This window comes from Halichoerus grypus, chromosome 1 (genome assembly GCF_964656455.1).
Source record: "Halichoerus grypus chromosome 1, mHalGry1.hap1.1, whole genome shotgun sequence".
Lineage (NCBI taxonomy): Eukaryota > Metazoa > Chordata > Mammalia > Carnivora > Phocidae > Halichoerus > Halichoerus grypus.
The window spans coordinates 120,923,767-120,943,580 of record NC_135712.1 but is presented as its reverse complement, the minus strand read 5'-3'; the positions used below and the strand labels follow the sequence as shown (position 1 = coordinate 120,943,580).

Below are 19,814 nucleotides of genomic sequence, written 5' to 3'. Positions count from 1 at the left end.
AATGTGGGGCTTGATCCCAGGATCCTGGGATCATGACCTGAGCCGAAGGCAGATGCTTAACCAACTGAGCCACCCAGGTGCCCCATACACTGTTCAATTTAATATAAAACACAGCTTGCATCTTGATCATTCAAATTGCAGGGCACACTGCATTAAAAATCTGTATATAATAAACTTTATGATACAGAACGAAGTATGGTCACACTGCTTATAGAAATAAAAATTCAATTTATATATATGTATATACGTATTACCCCTGCACTGTGGCAAGGTAAAGTCAGGGTCGCCAAATAAAAAAAACAGCATGCCCAATTCTATTTGAATTTTAGATAAACAATGAATGATTTTTATCATTAAGTATATCCCATATTTGCATCTAGTATATTTTTATTTGCTAAATCTGCCAAGCTCATGTAGAGATAACAGTGGCTAATGAGCCCATATTTTTGGAAGATCACAATTAGAAGACAGTGCAGTGATCTAAGTTTTGAAAACATGGTACATCTCAAAAAGATACCTATATCCTGACAAAAGTTAGCTCTCTCTGTGGTGCTAACCTTTTGGGTTATCAAATATTTAACAATCAGTGTGGTTCTGGTCTACTTCCTTCCATCAGCAGGGAAACATAAAAGCTATATATTTCATACACACATACAAAGCCACTTGGAAAGAACGATATCTCAATATTATCAGTGGATATTCTTGTCTTCAATAAGACTGTAAGTGATTGATTATTGTTTTTTACTTTTCCATATATTCTTCAATTCAAACAAAGGAGAGACTTTTTGTAATGGAGAGTTTAAAATTTATTAAAAAAATCTGTGGAGTTCTAGCAAATGGAAAGGAATGCTTTCTAGTGAGGCCATTAATATGTAAGAAAATTGTGGGGGCTCCTGGATGGCTCAGTCAGTGGAGCATGCGACTCTTGATCTCAGGGTTGTGAGTTCAAGCCCCACGCAGGGTGTGGAGATTACTTAAAAATAAAAAAAATAGAATTTAAAAAAACAAAAAAAAGAAAGAAAGAAAAAATCTTGTAAGTAATTACAAACTTATTGAAAGGGTAAAAAATTACTGCCTAAAGCAAACAAGCTATCCTTTGAAGTAATCAAACCTTTTTAAATACTAGGCTGTCTGGGTACCTGGGTGGCTCAGTCTGTTAGGTATCTGACTCTTAATCTCAGCTCAGGTCTTGATCTCAGGGTTGTGAGTTCAAACCTGGCATTGGCAGGCCCAGCATGGACCCTACTTAAAAAAAGAGAAAAGAAAAGAGAAAGAAATACATACTAGGCTGTCATTCAGTAAATCAACAAGGTTCTGTTCTAAATACTCAGAGGGAAGAATGTAGCCCTACATTTGTAATCATTAGTTAGCCCGAATAACTACAGGTCAAGATCAAAGAATGCAATCTTATAGGACATGGTTCTTAGACGGGATGATACTAGGTTATCTTGAAGATACTTATAATACTAAATGGAATGGTACTATACTATTATAAGAGTAAATTTAATCAATACAAGAGGCGAATCCAAATCCAAAAACCTCCAGTGGATTGTTCGGTTTTGTATTTAAATGTCAAGTCTCTTAAAAAATAAAATAAAATAAAAATGAAAACAACACAAACCTGCTACTTCAAAATAAATAAACAAACTTCAAGTGTCCTCTTACAGTACTTAATTCTAGTACCTTGTCTAAAGCAGGATATTGATATACCATTGGCCCCTGTGACACCTAACATTATTATAGCAAGAGCGCCTCTACCACATTTTGTTACTCACAATTCTCCCTGGAATTAATATATCTTGACTCCCTACAAAAATATCTCTACTGGGGCGCCTGGGTGGCTCAGTCGTTAAGCGTCTGCCTTCAGGTCAGGTCATGATCCCAGGGTCCTGGGATCGAGCCCCGTGTCAGGCTCCCTGGTCAGTGGGAAGCCTGCTTCTCCCTCTCCCACTCCCCCTATTTGTGTTCCCTTTCTTGCTGTGTCTCTCTCTGTCAAATAAATAAATAAAATCTTTAAAAAAAAAAAAATCTCTACTTAAAGACAATTTTAGTTAAGGAGTAAAATTGTCAAAAATGTGGGTTATTTATAGAAACTTTTCAATCAGCTTAAAGTCTTGGTATAGAGAGTTGTATATAAATTGTGTTTATATCGTGGATCACTACATCAAAAACTAATGATGTATTGTATGGTGACTAATGTAATAAAATAAAACTTAAAAAAAAATAAATAAATTGTGTGTATAGTGTAGAAGCAGTTCAAAAGAAATGGAGGATGTATCTCTTAGAAAAGGGCTTCTCAAACTAAGACAAAGGGACAACTTTTTTCTTTCCAATCTGCCAAAAAAACAATACTTCGGCAAATAAAAATAAGTCACTAGAAAAAGACATACAAAACATATTACCATAGTGTCCCAGGGGTTATCACATTGCTACAGGAATTTATAAACATTTACTCTCAATTTTTACACTTACATTATCTCAGACTGGTTATCAATGTATAAACAAGTATTGGTCCTTGAGTCACACTCTACAAAGCAATATCTCTGATCATACTTACTACATGTTTATACATACAACAACAAATATGTAAAGAATTCATACCAAGACGTTTTTAAGTTACCTTTTCCTATCAGGACTCCAATTTTTGAGTCTAATTTTTCCCCTGGGTCACAACTTCTTGTCACTAATTTGAGAACTGGAAGAAAAGGTCTGACATCACAGAGTCTTCTTGTTTCATCTTCAAGTTCCTCATATACAGCAGTTTGATTCACACATGCAAACATATAGGAGTCAATTTCCATAAGGAGGTTAAACATTGGGTAATTGTGAACTTGTTTCCATAACATCTGCAGGAAAAAAAATAAGATACTTTGTGGAACAGAAAAACTTGTTCAAGTGTACAAAGATACATCTACAAGGATACTCACTGCAGCACTCTTTATAAAACTCAAAAACATAGGACAAGCTAAATGTTTAGCAATAAAAGATTGGCTAAATCAATTATAAAGTATTACAAATTTGTGAAAATAAAAATACACGGTAACATGAAAAGTTGTCCAAAATATAATAAGGTTTTTTTAAAAAAATACCAACTTACAAGAGAATACAAATAGTATTAACCCATTTTTTTCTAAGTAATAGTATAATGCACAAAAAAATGCACTTAAATAAACAAAATTATTAAGTGAATATCTGCCAGACTCATTAAGAAAGAGAGAGAGGACTCAAAATCAGAAATGAAAGAGAAGTTACAACTGACACCACAGAAATACAAAAGATTTTAAGAGACTACTATAAAAAATTATATGCCAACAAACTAGAAAACCAAAAGAAATAGATAAATTCCTGGAAACATACAAACTTCCAAGACTGAATCAGAAAGAAGCAGATACTCTGAACAGACTGATTACCAATAATGAAACTGAATCATTAATAAAAAAAACTTGCAACAAAAAAAAATCTAGGGGCACGTGGGTGGCTCAGTCGGCTAAGCATCTGCTTTGGGCTTAGGTCATGATCCCAGGGTCCTGGGATTGAAGCCCCCCCAACCCCCATCAGGCTCCCTGCTCGGCGGGGAGCCTGCTCCTCCCTCTCCCTCTGCCACTCCCCCTGCTTGTGTTCTCTCACTCTCTCTCTCTGTCAAATAAATAAATAAAATCTTAAAAAAAAAAAGTCTAGAACCAGATGGCTGCATTGGTGAATTCCACCAAACATTCAAAAAAGAATGAATATCGGGGGTGCCTGGGTCACTCAGCTGGTTAAGTGTCTGCCTTCAGCTCAGGTCATGATCCTGGAGGCGCAATATCGAGTCCCGCATCAGGCTCCCTGCTCATCAGGGAGTCTGCTTCTCCCTATGACCCTCCCCCCTCTCATGCTCTCTCTCTGTCTCATTCTTTCTCTCTCAAATAAATAAATAAAATCTTTAAAAAAAAAAAAAGAATGAATATCAGGGTGCCAGAGTGGCTCACTCAGGAGTAGCATCCAACTCTTGATTTTGGCTCAGGTCATGATCTCAGGGTCGTGAGATCAAGCCCCGCCACAGGCTCCTTGCTGGGCACTGAACCTGCCTAAGACTCTCCCTTCTCTCCAGGAAAAAAAAAAAAAAAAAGAATATCAATCCTTTTCTTTTTTTTCCAAAGATTTCATTTATTTATTTATTTGATAGAGACTGCACACACGAGCCTGCAAGTGAGGAAAGAAGCACAGGGAGAGGGAGAGAGATGAGCGCAGGGCCCGACCTCACAACCCTGAATCATGACCTGTGGCCAAATCAAGAGTCAGACACTTTTTTTTTTTTTAAGATTTTATTTATTTATTTGACAGAGAGAGACACAGTGAGAGAGGGAACACAAGCAGGCGGAGTGGGAGAGGGAGAAGCAGTCTCCCCGCCGAGCAGGGAGCCCAATGTGGGGCTCAATCCCAGGACCCTGGGATCATGACCTGAGCCGAAGGCAGACGCTTAACGACTGAGCCACCCAGGCGCCCCTCTTTTTTTTTTTTTTTAATGAGAGCCTTTGCAGTGTTTTTTCTTTTTTTTTTAAGATTTTATTTATTTGACAGGGAGAGACACAACGGGAGAGGGAACACAAGCGGGGGGAGTGAGAGAGGGAGAAGCAGTCTCCCCGCCGAGCAGGGAGCCCAATGTGGGGCTCAATCCCAGGACCCTGGGATCATGACCTGAGCCGAAGGCAGATGCTTAACGACTGAGCCACCCAGGTGCCCCAAGAGTCAGAAACTTAACTGACTGAGCCACCCAGGCACCCTTCAATCCTTTTCAAACTTATCCAGAAAAAAGAAGAGGAAGGAATGCTTCCAAATTCATTCTACAAGGCCAGCATTACTCTGATACCAAAACCAGACAAGGACACTACAAAAAAAAGAAAATTACATACCAGTATGACCAATGAACATAGGTGCAAAAATCTTCAACAAAATATTAGCAATGCAAATTCAACAAGACATTAAAAGGATCATTCACCACAATCAGGTGGGAAATATTTCAGGGATGCAAAGATGGTTCATTATCCACAAATCAATCAACATGATATAATACCATTTACAAAATGAAAGATAAAAACCATCTGATCATCTCAGTAGATGCAGAAAAAGCATTTGACAAATTCTAAATTTGTTCATGATAAAAACTCTCAAAAAGGTGGGAACAGAGAAAATACACTTCAACATAATAAAGCCATCTATGACAAACCCATGGCTAACATACTTAAGGTGAAAAGCTGAAAGCTTTTGCTCTAAGATCAGGAACAAGACAAAAATGTCTACTCTCCATACCTTTATTCAACATATAGTACTAGAAGACCCAGTCACAGCAATCAGACAAAAAGAAAAGGCATCCAAATTGTTAAGGAAGAAGTAAAATTGTCACTATTTGCAGAAGACATGATACTGTATATAAAAAACCCTAAAGATTCCACAAAAAAATATTAGAATAAATGAATTCCATAAAGTTGCAGAATACAAAATATACAAAAACCTATTGTTTCTATACACTAACAGAGAAATGAAAACAATGCCATTTACAAATACAAAAAAAAAAAAAAAAAACCTAGCCTTATGTTAAGTAAAAAAGTCAGAGAAAGACAAATACCATATGATTTCACTTATATGTAGAATCTAAAAAACGAAACAAACAAAAACAGAAACTAATAAATACAAAGAATAAACTAATGGTTGCCAGAGGAGAGGAGGATGGGGGAAAGGTGAAACAGGTGAAGGGGATTAAGAGGTCAAAATACCAGTTATAAAATAAATAAATCATAGAGATGAAAAGTACAGCAGAAAGAATACAGTCAATAATACTGGAATAACTTCGTATAGTGACAGACGGTAACTACACATATCATGGTGAACATTTCATAATGTATATAACTGTTGAATCACTAGTTTGTACACCTGAAAGTAATATAATATTGTATGTCAACTCTACTTCAATTTTTTTTAAAGTATCTATGAAGATGTCCATATTTACCTTATGAACATAAATAACTTCTAATTAGAAAAAAATAGAAAATTCAAAGTATGTACCATTACCCTCTTACAAAATTTATATTATTTTTCCTGCATTCTTTTCTATTCACCAGGGTTATCTTCATTAATTAACATTGCCCTGTCAGAAGAAGCAGACATATACCCAAAAAAATTGAAAGCAGGGACTCAAACAGATACCTGTACACCAATGTTCATAGTAGCATTATTCACAATGGCCAAAAGACTGATACAACAAAAATACCTATCAAGAGATGAACAGATAAACAAAATGCAGCATATCCTAACAATGGAATATTACTAAGTGTTAAAAAGGAATGAAATTTGGATTCATATTACAATATGGATGACCTTTGAAAATATTATGGTAGGTAAAATAAGTCAGACACAAAAGGACAACTATTGTGTGATTCCACTTTTATAAGGTAGCTGCAATAGACAAATTCCTAGAGACAGAAACTAGAATAGGGACTACCACAGGGACTTGGAAAAGAAAGTTTAGGGGCGCCTGGGTGGCTCAGTTGGTTAAGCGACTGCCTTCGGCTCGGGTCATGATCCTGGAGTCCCGGGATCGAGTCCCGCATCGGGCTCCCTGCTCAGCGGGGAGTCTGCTTCTCCCTCTGACTCTCCTCCCTCTCATGCTCTCTGTCTCTCATTCTCTCTCTCTCAAATAAATAAATAAAATCTTTAAAAAAAAAAAAAAAAAAAAGAAAGTTTATTATTTAATGAGAAGAGAGTTTGTGTTTTGTATAGGGCTGATGGTTGGGCAATACTGTGAATGTACTTAATACCACAGAATTATGCACCTAAAAAATTATTCTTATGGTAACTTCACGTTGTGTATGTTTTACAATTAAAAGAATGGAGGGAATTAAAAAAAAAAAAAAAAGCACCTTAAAAAAGAAAAAATAAATAAATAAATAAATAAAAGAATGGAGGGCATGAATGGTTAATCCAGTTTCAGGTGCAGCCACAGACATCCATACTTGTCACTGGTGACTATAAAAAAAAGTACTCTCTGAACCTTGGGATACCTAAAATAATTTTCTTTTTTTTTTTTTTTTTCCTACTTCAGGGATCATGCAGTTTTAGAATTCTCATGTCTCCCGAAAGAAGCAGCTTGGAAAAGAGTTAAGAGGCTGTCCAAAGTCAAGAACTTTAAAATGGCTTGTCATAAATACTTTTTCTTAAAAATATCATAGCCCCTGATTTTCATATTGGGTTCAGCTATTTGGAAAACATTAAAGAGAAAGTTTAGCAAAATAATTTCATTTACATTTCATAGTACTCACAAATCAATACCACTCGCCAATTCATGTAAAAAAATAATCCAACAAAAGAAGCAAGCCTTGTTATGTAAAAGTAGTTGCTTCCAAACTGATGGTTACTAGAAGGGAGATGGCTGGGGGTGATGGGTGAAATAGGTGATGGGGATTAAGGAGTACAGAGTGCACTTGTAGTGATGAGCACAGGGTGTTGTATGCAACTGTTGCATCACTATATTGTACACCTGAAACTAATATTACACTGTACATTAACTAACTAGAATTTAAATTAAAACTTAAAAAAAAAAAAAAGAATTGGCTTCCAAAGGAGGGCATGTTATTCACTACTGGGGGAAAACTTTTTCTTCCACATAATCACCATGAAAAGTAGTGGGGGTATGGAGGGAAGAAGAGGAAGGAAAAGGAGAGAAGAAAAAACCAACCAAAAATCACATACAGAAAAAGTATGACAAGTTCAAAGATAGTATTTAAAAAGATTTAAACTCTAAACTTTGACAATGTCAAATTCCTTTAAACCACCTGAATAAACATTTCACACTAACATAATTTTTCTTAATTCAGGTATCACATATGGATTAAAAGTGAGAGTGAGAATTACCTTTTATACATCTACAAAAGACAAAGCATATATCAAATCTTTAAAATGTAGGGACCTAAAGGTTCATTTTCCCTCAAATTGACCATACGATTTACATTAATAAAATTTTCTGTAATAGAATAACATCTTCCCCTAAGTGATACAGTAAGCTACATTTATAAAAATTCCACCTATTAACATACCTGTTTAATATAGGAAATAGTAGCTTCCCGAGGAACCTCCAACTGAATATAAATCCCAGTGGGCAAAAGGAAATCCACAGGTATGGAGCCATCAGATGCTAACTGTGAATCCACTGCCCAGATGTCAAGGATGTCTGCCATAGCAGGAGGCATTATGAAACTGAAGCACATTCATAACCATGCGGCCCTAGAAATTAAGTAAAACTTAGTGAAACAGAAAATTAGCCAAATCTTATACTAAAATATGATAAAGCCCACCAATCCATAATTAGTCTTTGGATTTCAATATAGCCAATAATAAGGTGGCTAATTAAAGATTAAGCCACCAGAAATAAATTACTTAAAAACACTTTTGGTTATCATTACATGCATTTTATATATATATATAAATACACACACTGCACTAACTCAAATTCAACAAAAGTATATCACATGTGAAAAATGAAAGATTTAAAGATTAGAGGTTTCTAAGAAATTCAGTTAACCACTCAACAGGTGACTGTCTCCAGATTTTACTTAAATAATAAAAAAAAAGATAATATTGGCTTCTTTGGCTGAGTTCTTCTCTGCAAACTCCAATGAAAACAGCAGTCAAGAGGGCCTTCTTTCAAATATAATTTTCTATCTGGGCGCCTGGGTGGCTCAGTTGGTTGAGCATCTATCCAACTCTTGATTTCGGCTCAGATCATGATCTTGGGGTCATCCGATCAAGCCCTGTGTCGGGCTCCATGCTCAGCGAGGAGTCTGCTTGAGCTTCTCTCCCTCTCCCTCTAACCCCTCCCCCCTCCAGATGTGCACTTTTTTTTTTTTTAATTTATCAATCTCGGGCGCCTGGGTGGCTCAGTCGTTAAGCATCTGCCTTCAGCTCAGGTCATGATCCCGGGGTCCTGGGATCGAGCCCCGCATCGGGCTCCCTGCTCGGTGGGAAGCCTGCTTCTCCATCTCCCACTCCCCCTGCTTGTGTTCGCTCTCTTGCTGTCTCTCTGTCAAATAAATAAAATCTTTAAAAAAAAAAAAATTAGGGGCGCCTGGGTGGCTCAGTCATTAAGTGTCTGCCTTCGGCTCAGGTCATGATCCCAGAGTCCTGGGATCGAGCCCCACATCGGGCTTCCTGCTCGGCGGGAAGCCTGCTTCTCCCTCTCCCCCTGCTAGTTCCCTCTCTCGCTGTGTCTCTCTCTGTCAAATAAATAAATAAGATCTTCAAAAAAAAAAAAAAAAAAAAAAATTTATCATTCTCATGTACAAAATATCTTGAACTTAGAGTCTCATGACCCACCACCTGAGAATTAAAAACACCAAATCCCTCAACCCAGCTGGCAAGGGTCTTTGTGCTATGTTTCTGGCCTGATTTCCTTTACTTGTCCTATTACTGTATTGCCTAGGCCTTTGTACCACAAAGGCTATCAACCTGCTGTTAGAACTATGTTCATACAAATGTTGACACTCCTGGAATCAAACCCCTATTCCAACAAATGTACCCCTCAACTGCGCCTTGAAGACTTCCTTGAGAGCTTCCTTCAAGAAAGCATAACAATAACAGGGGGAAGAACATGGGCACTCAAGTTAATTAAGCCAAGATTTAAATCCCATTTACTGAAAGAATGAAAGTATCACATCAAAAGAGACAAAAGTCAACTTGAAGCATTTCTGAGCATCAAAAATACTCATGACATCCATGGATTGAAACATATCAAATATATACAAATGAGTGACTGAATAATAAAAGGAAACAAATCGTTTACTGATCACCACTGCAGATTGCTAAGACCAACTCACTATTTTGAAAATTGATAAAGAATGGGGAAGTACATCAAACATGTTTTGACCAGCTTATACCAAATACTGCAGGGTAACCAAATGAATGATGAGGGTAAGGTTTTTTTTCTTGATTTTTAGAACAATTTTAGTTCATAAACACAAAAAGAATGATAAAATTAGAAAACCACCATTGTGCAACCTCTAATGAAACGAATCTAGGCAATAATGCATAATTAATGGATGCTAAAAAGTTTACAAAATAAAGTGAAAGGATGATGAGGAACTTTATAATGAACATTATCAGGTTGACACTATCTAAATCCTGTGAATAATCCAGACATATGCCTCCTCCTGTAATGCAAACAGAAGTACTAACCACAACCTATAGAATATGGTTGATTTTAAAAAACAAAAAACAAACAAAAAACCTGAATTTAATCAAGACTCTAGATCTGACTTATCAGTTTACAAGAAATAGGAAAAGAGCGAAAGGAATTAAAGACTTCAAAAGCATCAGTCAAGTCCCCAATGAATCATCAATAAAAAAAGTAATCAACGACAACAAAACAAGCTAATCAACAACAAGAAGAGAAAGAAAGAGAATGGTGCAAGGACTGTTAGCAAACACTCAGGAGGGTCACTTGGGTGACTTAGTTGGTTAAGCGTAGTACTCTTGATTTCGGACCAGGTCATGATCTCACAGTTCTAACATCAAGCCCTGCCTCAGTTCTGTGCTGGGGGTGGAACAGCCTTATCCAACATAATGCACCAAATCAGCTATAAAAACCTATCTTTAAAACAAACTGGGAGGGGTGCCTGGGTGGCTCAGTCGTTAAGCATCTGCCTTCGACTTGGGTCATGATCACAGGGTCCTCTCCCACTCCCCTTGCTTGTGTTCCTTCTCTCGCTTTGTCTCTGTCAAATAAATAAATAATCTTTTTAAAAAATAAATAAAACAAACTGGGAAATTTAAATATGAATTAGATGATTTTAAGGAAATACTGTTACATTTGTGAGGTATAATAATGGTCTGTTGGTGGGGCGCCTGGCTGGCTCAGTTAATGGAGAATGTGACTGTTGATCGTGGGGTTGAGTTCAAGCCCCACATTTGGTGTAGAGATTACTTAACAATGGGATCTTAATAGATAAAAAAAACAGATCTACCTACATGCTGCCTACAAGAGACTCATTTTAGATTTAAAGACACCTGCAAATTGAAAGTGAGGAGATGGAGCACCACCTATCATGTTAATGGATGTCAAAAGAAAGCTGGAGAGAGAGCTCAGGCAGGGAGAGGAGCAGGGAGAGGATCAGAGGGAAAGAGCAGAGGGAGAGAGCAGAGGGAAAGAGCAGAGGAAGAGGGAGAAGCAGACACCCTGCTAGGCAGGGAGCCCAACACAGCGCTGGATCCCAGGACCCTGAGATCATGGGCTACGCCGAAGGCAGATACTTAACCAACTGAGCCACCCAAGTGCCCCGAAACTGGTCCACTTTTTTAAACCATACACAAAAATAAATTCAAAATGGATGAAAGACTTTAGTGTGAGACAGGAAACCATCAAAATCCTAGAGAACACAGGCGGCAACCTCTCTGACCTTGGCTGTAGCAACTTCTTATTAGACACATCACCACAGGCAAGGGAAACAAAAGCAAAAAAACTATTAGGACTTCATCAAGATAAAAAGCTTCTGCACAGTGAAGGAAACAATCAACAAAACTAAAAGGCAGTTAAAGAATGGGAGAAGATATTTGCAAATGACATATTGATAAAGGGTTAGTATCCAAAATCTATTAAGAACTTACCAAACTCAACACCCAGAAAACAAATAACCCAGTTAAGAAATGGGCAGAAGACATGAAGACATTTTTCCAAAGAAGACATCCAGATGGCTAACAGATACATGAAAAGATGCTCAACATCACTCATCATCAAGGAAATACAAATCAAAACCACAATGAGATACCATCTCACACCTGTCAGGATGGCTAAAATTAACAACACAGGAAACAACAGGTGTTGGCAAGGATGAGGGAAACTGCACTCCCTGAACATTCCAGCCTTTACTGATTCCTCTCCTAACTCTTACACCTCTTATAATCTGGACCCATTACACTGACACTTACACAGGCCCTGACTCTTTCCCATGTGCCAGTCTTGTCTCTGTAGGCAGGACAGTGCACTGATGAAAGACTGTGGTCTCAGAATCCAACAGCTTACTTGTGAGAGCTGGTTCCATCCCTCACTGGCTGAAAGATCTTGAGCAAATCACGTATCTTCTCCCTACTTAAGTTCCCTTATCTGCAAAATGATGAAATCAACAGTAACTACCTTAGAGCACATAGTTATAAAAACTGAAGAACGGCTGGAACTTAGTAATCCAATATAAGTATTTGCTTATTTTTAATTTTTATTCAAAAGCCCTAAGTTCTTTTGAGCTTTGAGTTATATATTTTCAACTACTTTCATTTCCCTAAAAGTGATCAGCACATAGTAGCCATTTAGTAATTGTTTAATGAATTTAAGAAAAACATTATTATCCCTACTCCTACAATTAAAAAAGAAAATCACAGGATAATAAAAAAATCTAAAACACCTAACGGTGAGTTCTTACTCTGTGCCAGCATTCTAGTAACTTCTTTACGTGCATTTCTGTATTTTATCCTTACTACCATCCTATGGTAATACTACTATTCCTTGAGAAACTTAAAGAGGTTGAGATCTCATAGCTACCAAGTGGCAGTCTTGGATCTGAACTTGGGTCTAACTGTAGAGTGTGAGCCCTACACAACCCTCTGCATAATAACAAAGTACTAGAAAAACATCTGATACATTAACCACAATAAACCACATTATGTTAACTATAAGCTTCTTGAGGGCTTGCCCCATGCTTTTATTTTTGCTTTTTTCCCCCCATGCTTTTTAAAATACTGTCTCTTACCACAGTGTATGGAGAAGTTATTATACTTGGGCACTCTGAACTGATATTTTTATAAAGATTTACTTTTATTTTTATTTATTTGACAGCGCACAAGCAGGGAGAGTGGCAGACAGAGGGAGAGGGAGAAACAGGCTCCCCGCTGAGCAGAGAGCCCAACACGGAATTCGATCCCAGGACCCTGGGACCACGACACGAGCCAAAGGCAGACGCTCAACAGACTGAGCCACCCAGGCGCCCTAACCTGATACTTTTATAAACATGAACAAACTACACAAAGTTACTACAGATGTCATTAACAGTCACTGGTCCCAGGGGCGCCTGGGTGGCTCAGTCGTTAAGCGTCTGCCTTCGGCTCGGGTCATGATCCCAGGGTCCTGGGATCGAGCCCCGCGTCGGCCTCCCTGTTCCACGGGAAGCCTGCTTCTCCTTCTCCCACTCCCCCTGCTTGTGTTCCCTCTCTCGCTGTGTCTCTCTCTCTCAAATAAATAAATAAAATCTTTAAAAAAAAAAAAACAGTCACTGGTCCTGGAATAGCTTTAGTTACATCACTGCAGAACAGACTTTGGAGACTGTCTTTAGAAAAGATGCTTTTCAATCTTGCAAATAGCAGGTGTTCAAGAAAACGTGCTATACCAAATTATAAAGACCATGCTTTGCCTATATTCATTACCACCACACAAAGATGGGAGAAAGCCACCTCCCTGAACACCAAGCACAGCATGTATGACATGAATCAGCAATTTGCAACAAAAGCTGAGAGAGGAAAAACCAAAGTTTCCATTTAAAACAGAGAAGGGTTTATGAAACATCAGCCACCTGTAACACAATTACAATCATGATAAACCTGTACATGCCCCTACTTTCAGCATAGATTTTTGATTTTTGGCAAGACTCACAACTGAAACCAAATCACCTAATGAATAACAATAGCAATAAAGGAACATGAAACTATAAAAACAAAACCTCTATTATCTCACCCTTACCAGATAGCTGGAAATGCTGAGGCTTCCTCAGGCCTGAAGCCCAGAAGAGCAATCTTTTCAAAGAGACTGCACCTCACACCACCATATGGCATTAACTCCCCAGATACAAAATTATGAACTTCTGGGGGTATTGGAGGAAAAAGCACTATGGTAGATTTAAGAATTTTTTGATGAAGTAGTTATAACTAAAATGAATTACAAGAATGAATTCATGGGCCCCTACCTTCCTTCCTTTCTAGATCTGTTGCTCAACACCCTCACACATCCTAGCCTTAATCCTGCCACCCCAAACCACTAATACTTGCCAGCATATCCCATACTCTCTCTTACCTCCTACCTTAACCATCATTCCCTCTCCCTAAGATGGCCTTATCTATATATCTCCTGATCAACTCTTATTCTTCTGGACTCTTGGAATCCTTCCCTAATACTCCTGTGCACCCAAGCACCAGGGCATATCTATGTCAAAGCGGGAGCACACTACACTGAAGGTCGTTGCTTACAAACAGCTCCCAACTTCCTATTATTCCCACCTCTTTATTTGCAGCTTTGACACATATTATGGTCTCAGTAAATATTTACACATGGCTAAATGAATTAATGAATGAGTGAAACAAATTCTATGGAAGTCACTTAGTACAATAATTATACTGGATAATTAAAAATGTGATTTAAATCATTCTTAACAGGAAAAATTTATGTGGCCTTCAATGTAGTCTCTCAGTGCCTAGTCTAAGAAAATTCCATAAACAGCCCACAAAGGTGACATCTTTACATGAAGTCATGGTAATATCTACCATTACACAGATAAAATGCCATAACACATATAGATTTCCTATAACTCATTAAATTAAAAAAACTGAAATGATTTAATTCAGATATTAGTTAAGTCTATTTGCACATGGCTTTACAAAAATCTCAGTCTGTATTTCATAGCAGATGTACCTTTCCATAAAAGAGTAAATCAGAAAAGTATTAACAAATACACAGAATTCTGATAGCATCATCACTTGCAATGGATCAAGCTTCGCCTAATATCACTTGGTCTCCAATCCACACATTCCTGTCATGTGAAAGGAACATGAAATATATCTTACCTATAACCGAAGCACTGCATTCCCACCATACAGCAACCCAGTAACATTATAGGCATTTCCTCCAAAAAATGATGCATTTTCAACTAATCTTTAACTATAGAATGGCTTATTCCCATAAAATGCCATCTATTAAATTTAGACAGACTGGAGAACTTCCATGATGTCAAGGGATAACCATTATTTTTAATATAGAGAAAAAGAATATAGAATTTCACTTCAGAAAAATTCACTAAGCTCCATATTTATGTTTTTGTATTTTTCTATATCTACGCTATATTTCACAACAGAAATATTTAGAAACATTTAAATAAATTAAATGTTTAAAAGTGGCAAAATAAGTTGCCAAGTATTTTTCTCGTGCCACCTCAAAATGCATCGAAAAGGAAAGTTTAATCATTTAGCTTTACAGATAATCATGCTCTTTGCTTCCTAAAGGAACAAACACACCAATCTCCAAAATTAATTCCTTGATCTTCAATTTCAAGGGCAAAATCCTCACTTTCAAATGTCAACTGATTCAAAAAGATTCCAATGATTCAGCAAGATAATAAAGATGCTTGTTAAGCAATACTAGGTTTAAAGAAAGACTTAGAAATGTTTTTCTCAACCAGGAGTAAATTATCAAAAGGGAATACTGCAAGGTTACAACCATGTCCACTAATTTCTACCATAATACTCATGTTAATAATTCACTAATAACTGAGTTAGACTGTTGTCATACTTTATAAACTCTCAGGTAGAAGGGCACCTGGCTGGCTCAGTCAGAAGAGCATGAACTTTTTTTTTTCCCCTTAAAATAGGCTCCACACCCAAGGTGGGACTTGGAACTCATGACCCTGAGATCAAGAGCTCCATGCTCTATAACTGAGCCAAAGAGGTGCCCTGAGCAAGGAACTCTCAATCTCAAGGTTTTGAGTTCAAGCCCCACGTTGGGCATAGAGCCTACTTAAAACAAACAAACAAACACAAAAACCAAAAACCAGAAAACAAAAAAACCCACTCAGGTAGATATATGGTATATAATTACAGCATAACATGTAGGTTGTACTTGTGTGTCACTTTAATAAAAGCACTTTTAATTAGGCCAATGCTCAAGGTTTTCAAGTACTTTAAGCTAAATACTACCTAGGAGAATGGTTTTCAATCCTCTCATATTCCATACTCTTCTTTAAACAAGTATTACACCAACACTTTAAAAATCTGAAATGAAACTATTCACATAACTTACATACATGTACCTAATTTAAAAAAAAACAAACACCTGTATAATGCCCTAGCTGTAACATAAAAGGAGAAATAAAAGAAAATAATAAAGCTTCTCTCAATATGTAAATACTTGGACATGACCAAACCTCTGCTTAATGAAGCAGTCAGGTTTGCCTCTATACAAACTGGTAGATATGACAACTACAAATGCAGACTAATCCAGATGTGTTGTAGTGATGAGCAAATACTACAAATGCTGGTCACTGGTGTCACAGATTTTCCAAATCTTTATCTTTCAATGTTAATATTTTGAAATCATGTAAAAAATACTTTGTATTATATTTTTATGTAATACAGAGTTAAGATCTCAGCTCAGATAATAATAGAGTTTTCACCTACATGAGTATCTGGAAGAAAATTCAAAAACTGTGTTGTACTTGAGACATTTTTTCGTTGTAGAAGACTGTCTTATGCATTGCAGGATATCCAGTAATCCATTACCTACTAATAAGTAGCACCTCCCCCAGTCATTGTATCAACAAATACAACAAAATCACCTGTTACAAATTTCAAAAACATAGGAGGGAGGTCACTGTCCACTTTCAGAACCACTGCTCTAGGACAGTTCCTATTAAGGACAGTTCCTATTATTTCTCAAAGTAGTAATGACCTAGAAATGGACTTTTTTTTTTTAAGATTTTATTTTTTGAGAGAGAAAGAGGGAGCATGAGCAGGGTGAGGGGCAGAAGGAGAGGGAGAGGGACAAGCAGATTCCCTGCTGAGCGAGGAGCCTGACTCGGGGCTGAATATGAGGACCCTGAGATTATGACCAACTGAGCCACCCACGCTCCCCAACCTAGAAATGTTTTTATCTAGACCTAATTATACTCTGTATTTAAAATAGTAATGAACACAATTTATCATACATTTCTACTGGCAAACCAATGGTGTTTCTTGTATTTGGCTATGTTGTCTTTGGCTAATTCTTGAAGGGTAAAAGAAGCTCAAGTAAAGAAAACTTTAGCCCCTTAAACAATCAGAGGAATATAAGGCCAGTATGACTAGCTCTTAATTTTCATGACTCTTAGTAAACAAACTTAGAGATGGAGTGGTCAAACTAAACCCACAGGGTAACTGGTAGCTCTTCAGAACATCATACACAACACTATACATACGTACTGAGAGAGGGGGCATACTTACAAAATGTGCTCTGCTGTTACTAAAACAGCACGTCCTTTGTCAGACTAAAACTGTGACATGGTTGCTAAACAAATGAAGTTAACAAACCAAATGCTAACAGATAAATCTTCTGCAGAGATATTTTGAAAAAAATATGGCTACACATTCAAATATAAAATATATCTGGTTCCTATTTCGCTTTGTCACCCTTATTTCATAGGGAGCACCACACACAAGAGTCAAGCCTAAGAATTAACTCAAGACTTTCCATTTGGGGGGCACCTGGGTGGCTCAGTCGTTAAGCATCTGCCTTTGGCTAGGGTCATGGTCCCAGGGTCCTGGGATGGAGCCCCGCATCGGGCTTCCTGCTCTGCGGGAAGCCTGCTTCTCCCTCTCCCACTCCCCCTGCTTGTGTTCCCTCTCTCGCTGTGTCTCTCTCTGTCAAATAAATAAAATCTTTAAAAATAAATAACATTTTTGGTAGATTATATTAACTATAAATTTTATTTCAATATAGTACAAGTATTACAAAACACGCTACAAAAAAGGGATGTGAGGGGCGCCTGGGTGGCTCAGTAGGTTAAGCATCCAACTCTTGATCTCAGCTCAGGTCTTGATCTTAGGGTTGTGAGTTCAAGCCCTGCACTGGGCTCCACGCTGGGCGTGGATCCTACTTAAAAAGAAAAAAAAAGATTTGAGTCCAACAGGATTTAGAATCACTGGTACAAAGTTCATCAAGGTTCTTTATATGTACTGTCAAACTTTCTAGAAAGATATTTTCTAGAAGTCTTTACCAATTTGTATTCCCACTACATTGATGGATGTACATAGTATCAATTAACAGAACTGTAATACAAGTTTTTAATTTTAGTCAATTATCCAAAGGCAAAAAAAAGTTCTTGTGAGTTAAACTGCATTTTTCTGATTACTTATAAAATCAAACTTTATTTTACTGAAATTTGAATTTCTGTATGTGTTTGGTCACACTAGTGTAATTTATAGATGTTTCATTTAAACATTAATAGTCTTTTTACTGCAGAGTAAATAACCATGTATAGTCTTTTTACAGCAGAGTAAATAATAACTATGTGAAAATGTTAGAATTATGAATCATAGTTTTATTAACCTGTTGCTTATCTTAGACTTTGTTACTTTTACTTTTTTTTTTTAAGATTTTATTTATTTATTTGACAGAGAGAGACACAGTGAGAGAGGGAACACAAGCAGGGGAAGTGGGAGAGGGAGAAGCGTTCTTCCCACTGAGCATAGAGCCCAATGTGGGGCTCGATCCCAGGACCCTGGGACCATGACCTGAGCCGAAGGCAGACGCTTAACGACTGAGCCACCCAGGCGCCCCAGACTTTGTTACTTTTAATACGTTAAGGTACACTATCCAAGTAAACTGAACACTTCGGTATCTTAGAGAATATTTGCTTTGAGAATAATTCTTATATGATAAAACAGAGCACTGAGGGAAACCTGCCTGGCTCAGTCCATACAGAATGAAACTCTGGGTCTCAGGGTTTTGAGTTTGAGCCCCAGGCTGGGTGTAGACAGTATGTAAAAAAATCTTTAGGGGCACCTGGGTGGCTCAGTCAGCTGGGTGTCAGACTCTTGAGTTCAGCTCAGGTCATGTTCTCAGGGTTGTGAGATCGAGCCCTGGCGGTCAGGCTCTACACTCCACGGAGAGTCTGAGATTCTTTCCTGCTGCCCCTATCCCGCTCACGCACGGGCACATTCTCTCTCAAATAAATAAATAAATCTTTAATAAAATTCTTTAAAAATATATAAATACATTATTTTTTTAGTTTCAAGGTTTTAAATTCCACTTAGTTAACATATTGTGTAATATCAGTTTCAAATAAAATCTTTTTGAAAAAATAGAGCACTTAAATCTCCAAAAGATTTAAACACTTAAATCTCCGTACACTTAAATTTTAGACACTTAACTCTCCAAACACTTAAATCTCCATAATAAAATCCTGCTTTCTAAGAAAAAAGAGTTTCAAACACATTCCAATTTCAAATACTCGTCTAAAGTAAGTTTAAATTAACTAGAGGTTATCAGTTAATGGAATGCCCTAAGTAGACTTCACAGAATGCTAACATATCTATTTGTCATTCATGTTACATTAGAAATGATGAGAAACTGTATTTTTTCAATTTTAATTGTACTGCTGCCATTATTTTTTCCTTTAAAAAAAATTCCAGGGGCGCCTGGGTGGCTCAGTTGTTAAGCATCTTTGGCTCAGGTCATGATCCCAGGGTCCTGGGATCGAGCCCCGCATTGGGCTCCCTGCTCCACGGAAGCCTGCTTCTCCCTCTCCCACTCCCCCTGCTGTGTTCCCTCTCTTGCTGTGTCTGTCAAATTAAAAAAAAAAAAATTCCATTCACAGCATACTCTGTGTACTAACAGAATCACTATTCAAGAGACATTCTGGTTTTGTTTGGAAAATATTACACATAGATCAATGGAATAGAATAGATAACCCAGAAGTAAACCCACAATTATATAGTCAATTAATCTTCGACAAAGGAGGAAAGAATACACAATGGGAAAAAGTCTCTTCAACAAATGGTAT

The 19,814-nt window shown here is 37.3% G+C and overlaps 1 protein-coding gene across 4 annotated transcripts in view; it reads right to left on the bottom strand.

Moving 5' to 3' along the window:
* Positions 1-19,814, bottom strand: part of PIK3CB (phosphatidylinositol-4,5-bisphosphate 3-kinase catalytic subunit beta) — a 195,992-nt gene that overhangs the window by 105,373 nt on the left and 70,805 nt on the right. For all 4 annotated transcript variants that reach the window (XM_078071249.1, XM_036092139.2, XM_036092140.2 and 1 more), the window contains 2 exons: positions 8,070-8,256; positions 2,621-2,846 (listed from right to left, as the gene is read on the bottom strand). In XM_078071249.1, coding sequence (XP_077927375.1) covers positions 2,621-2,846; positions 8,070-8,240 — 397 coding nt within the window. In that variant the 5' untranslated portion in view covers positions 8,241-8,256. The remainder of the gene's footprint in view (positions 1-2,620; positions 2,847-8,069; positions 8,257-19,814) is intronic.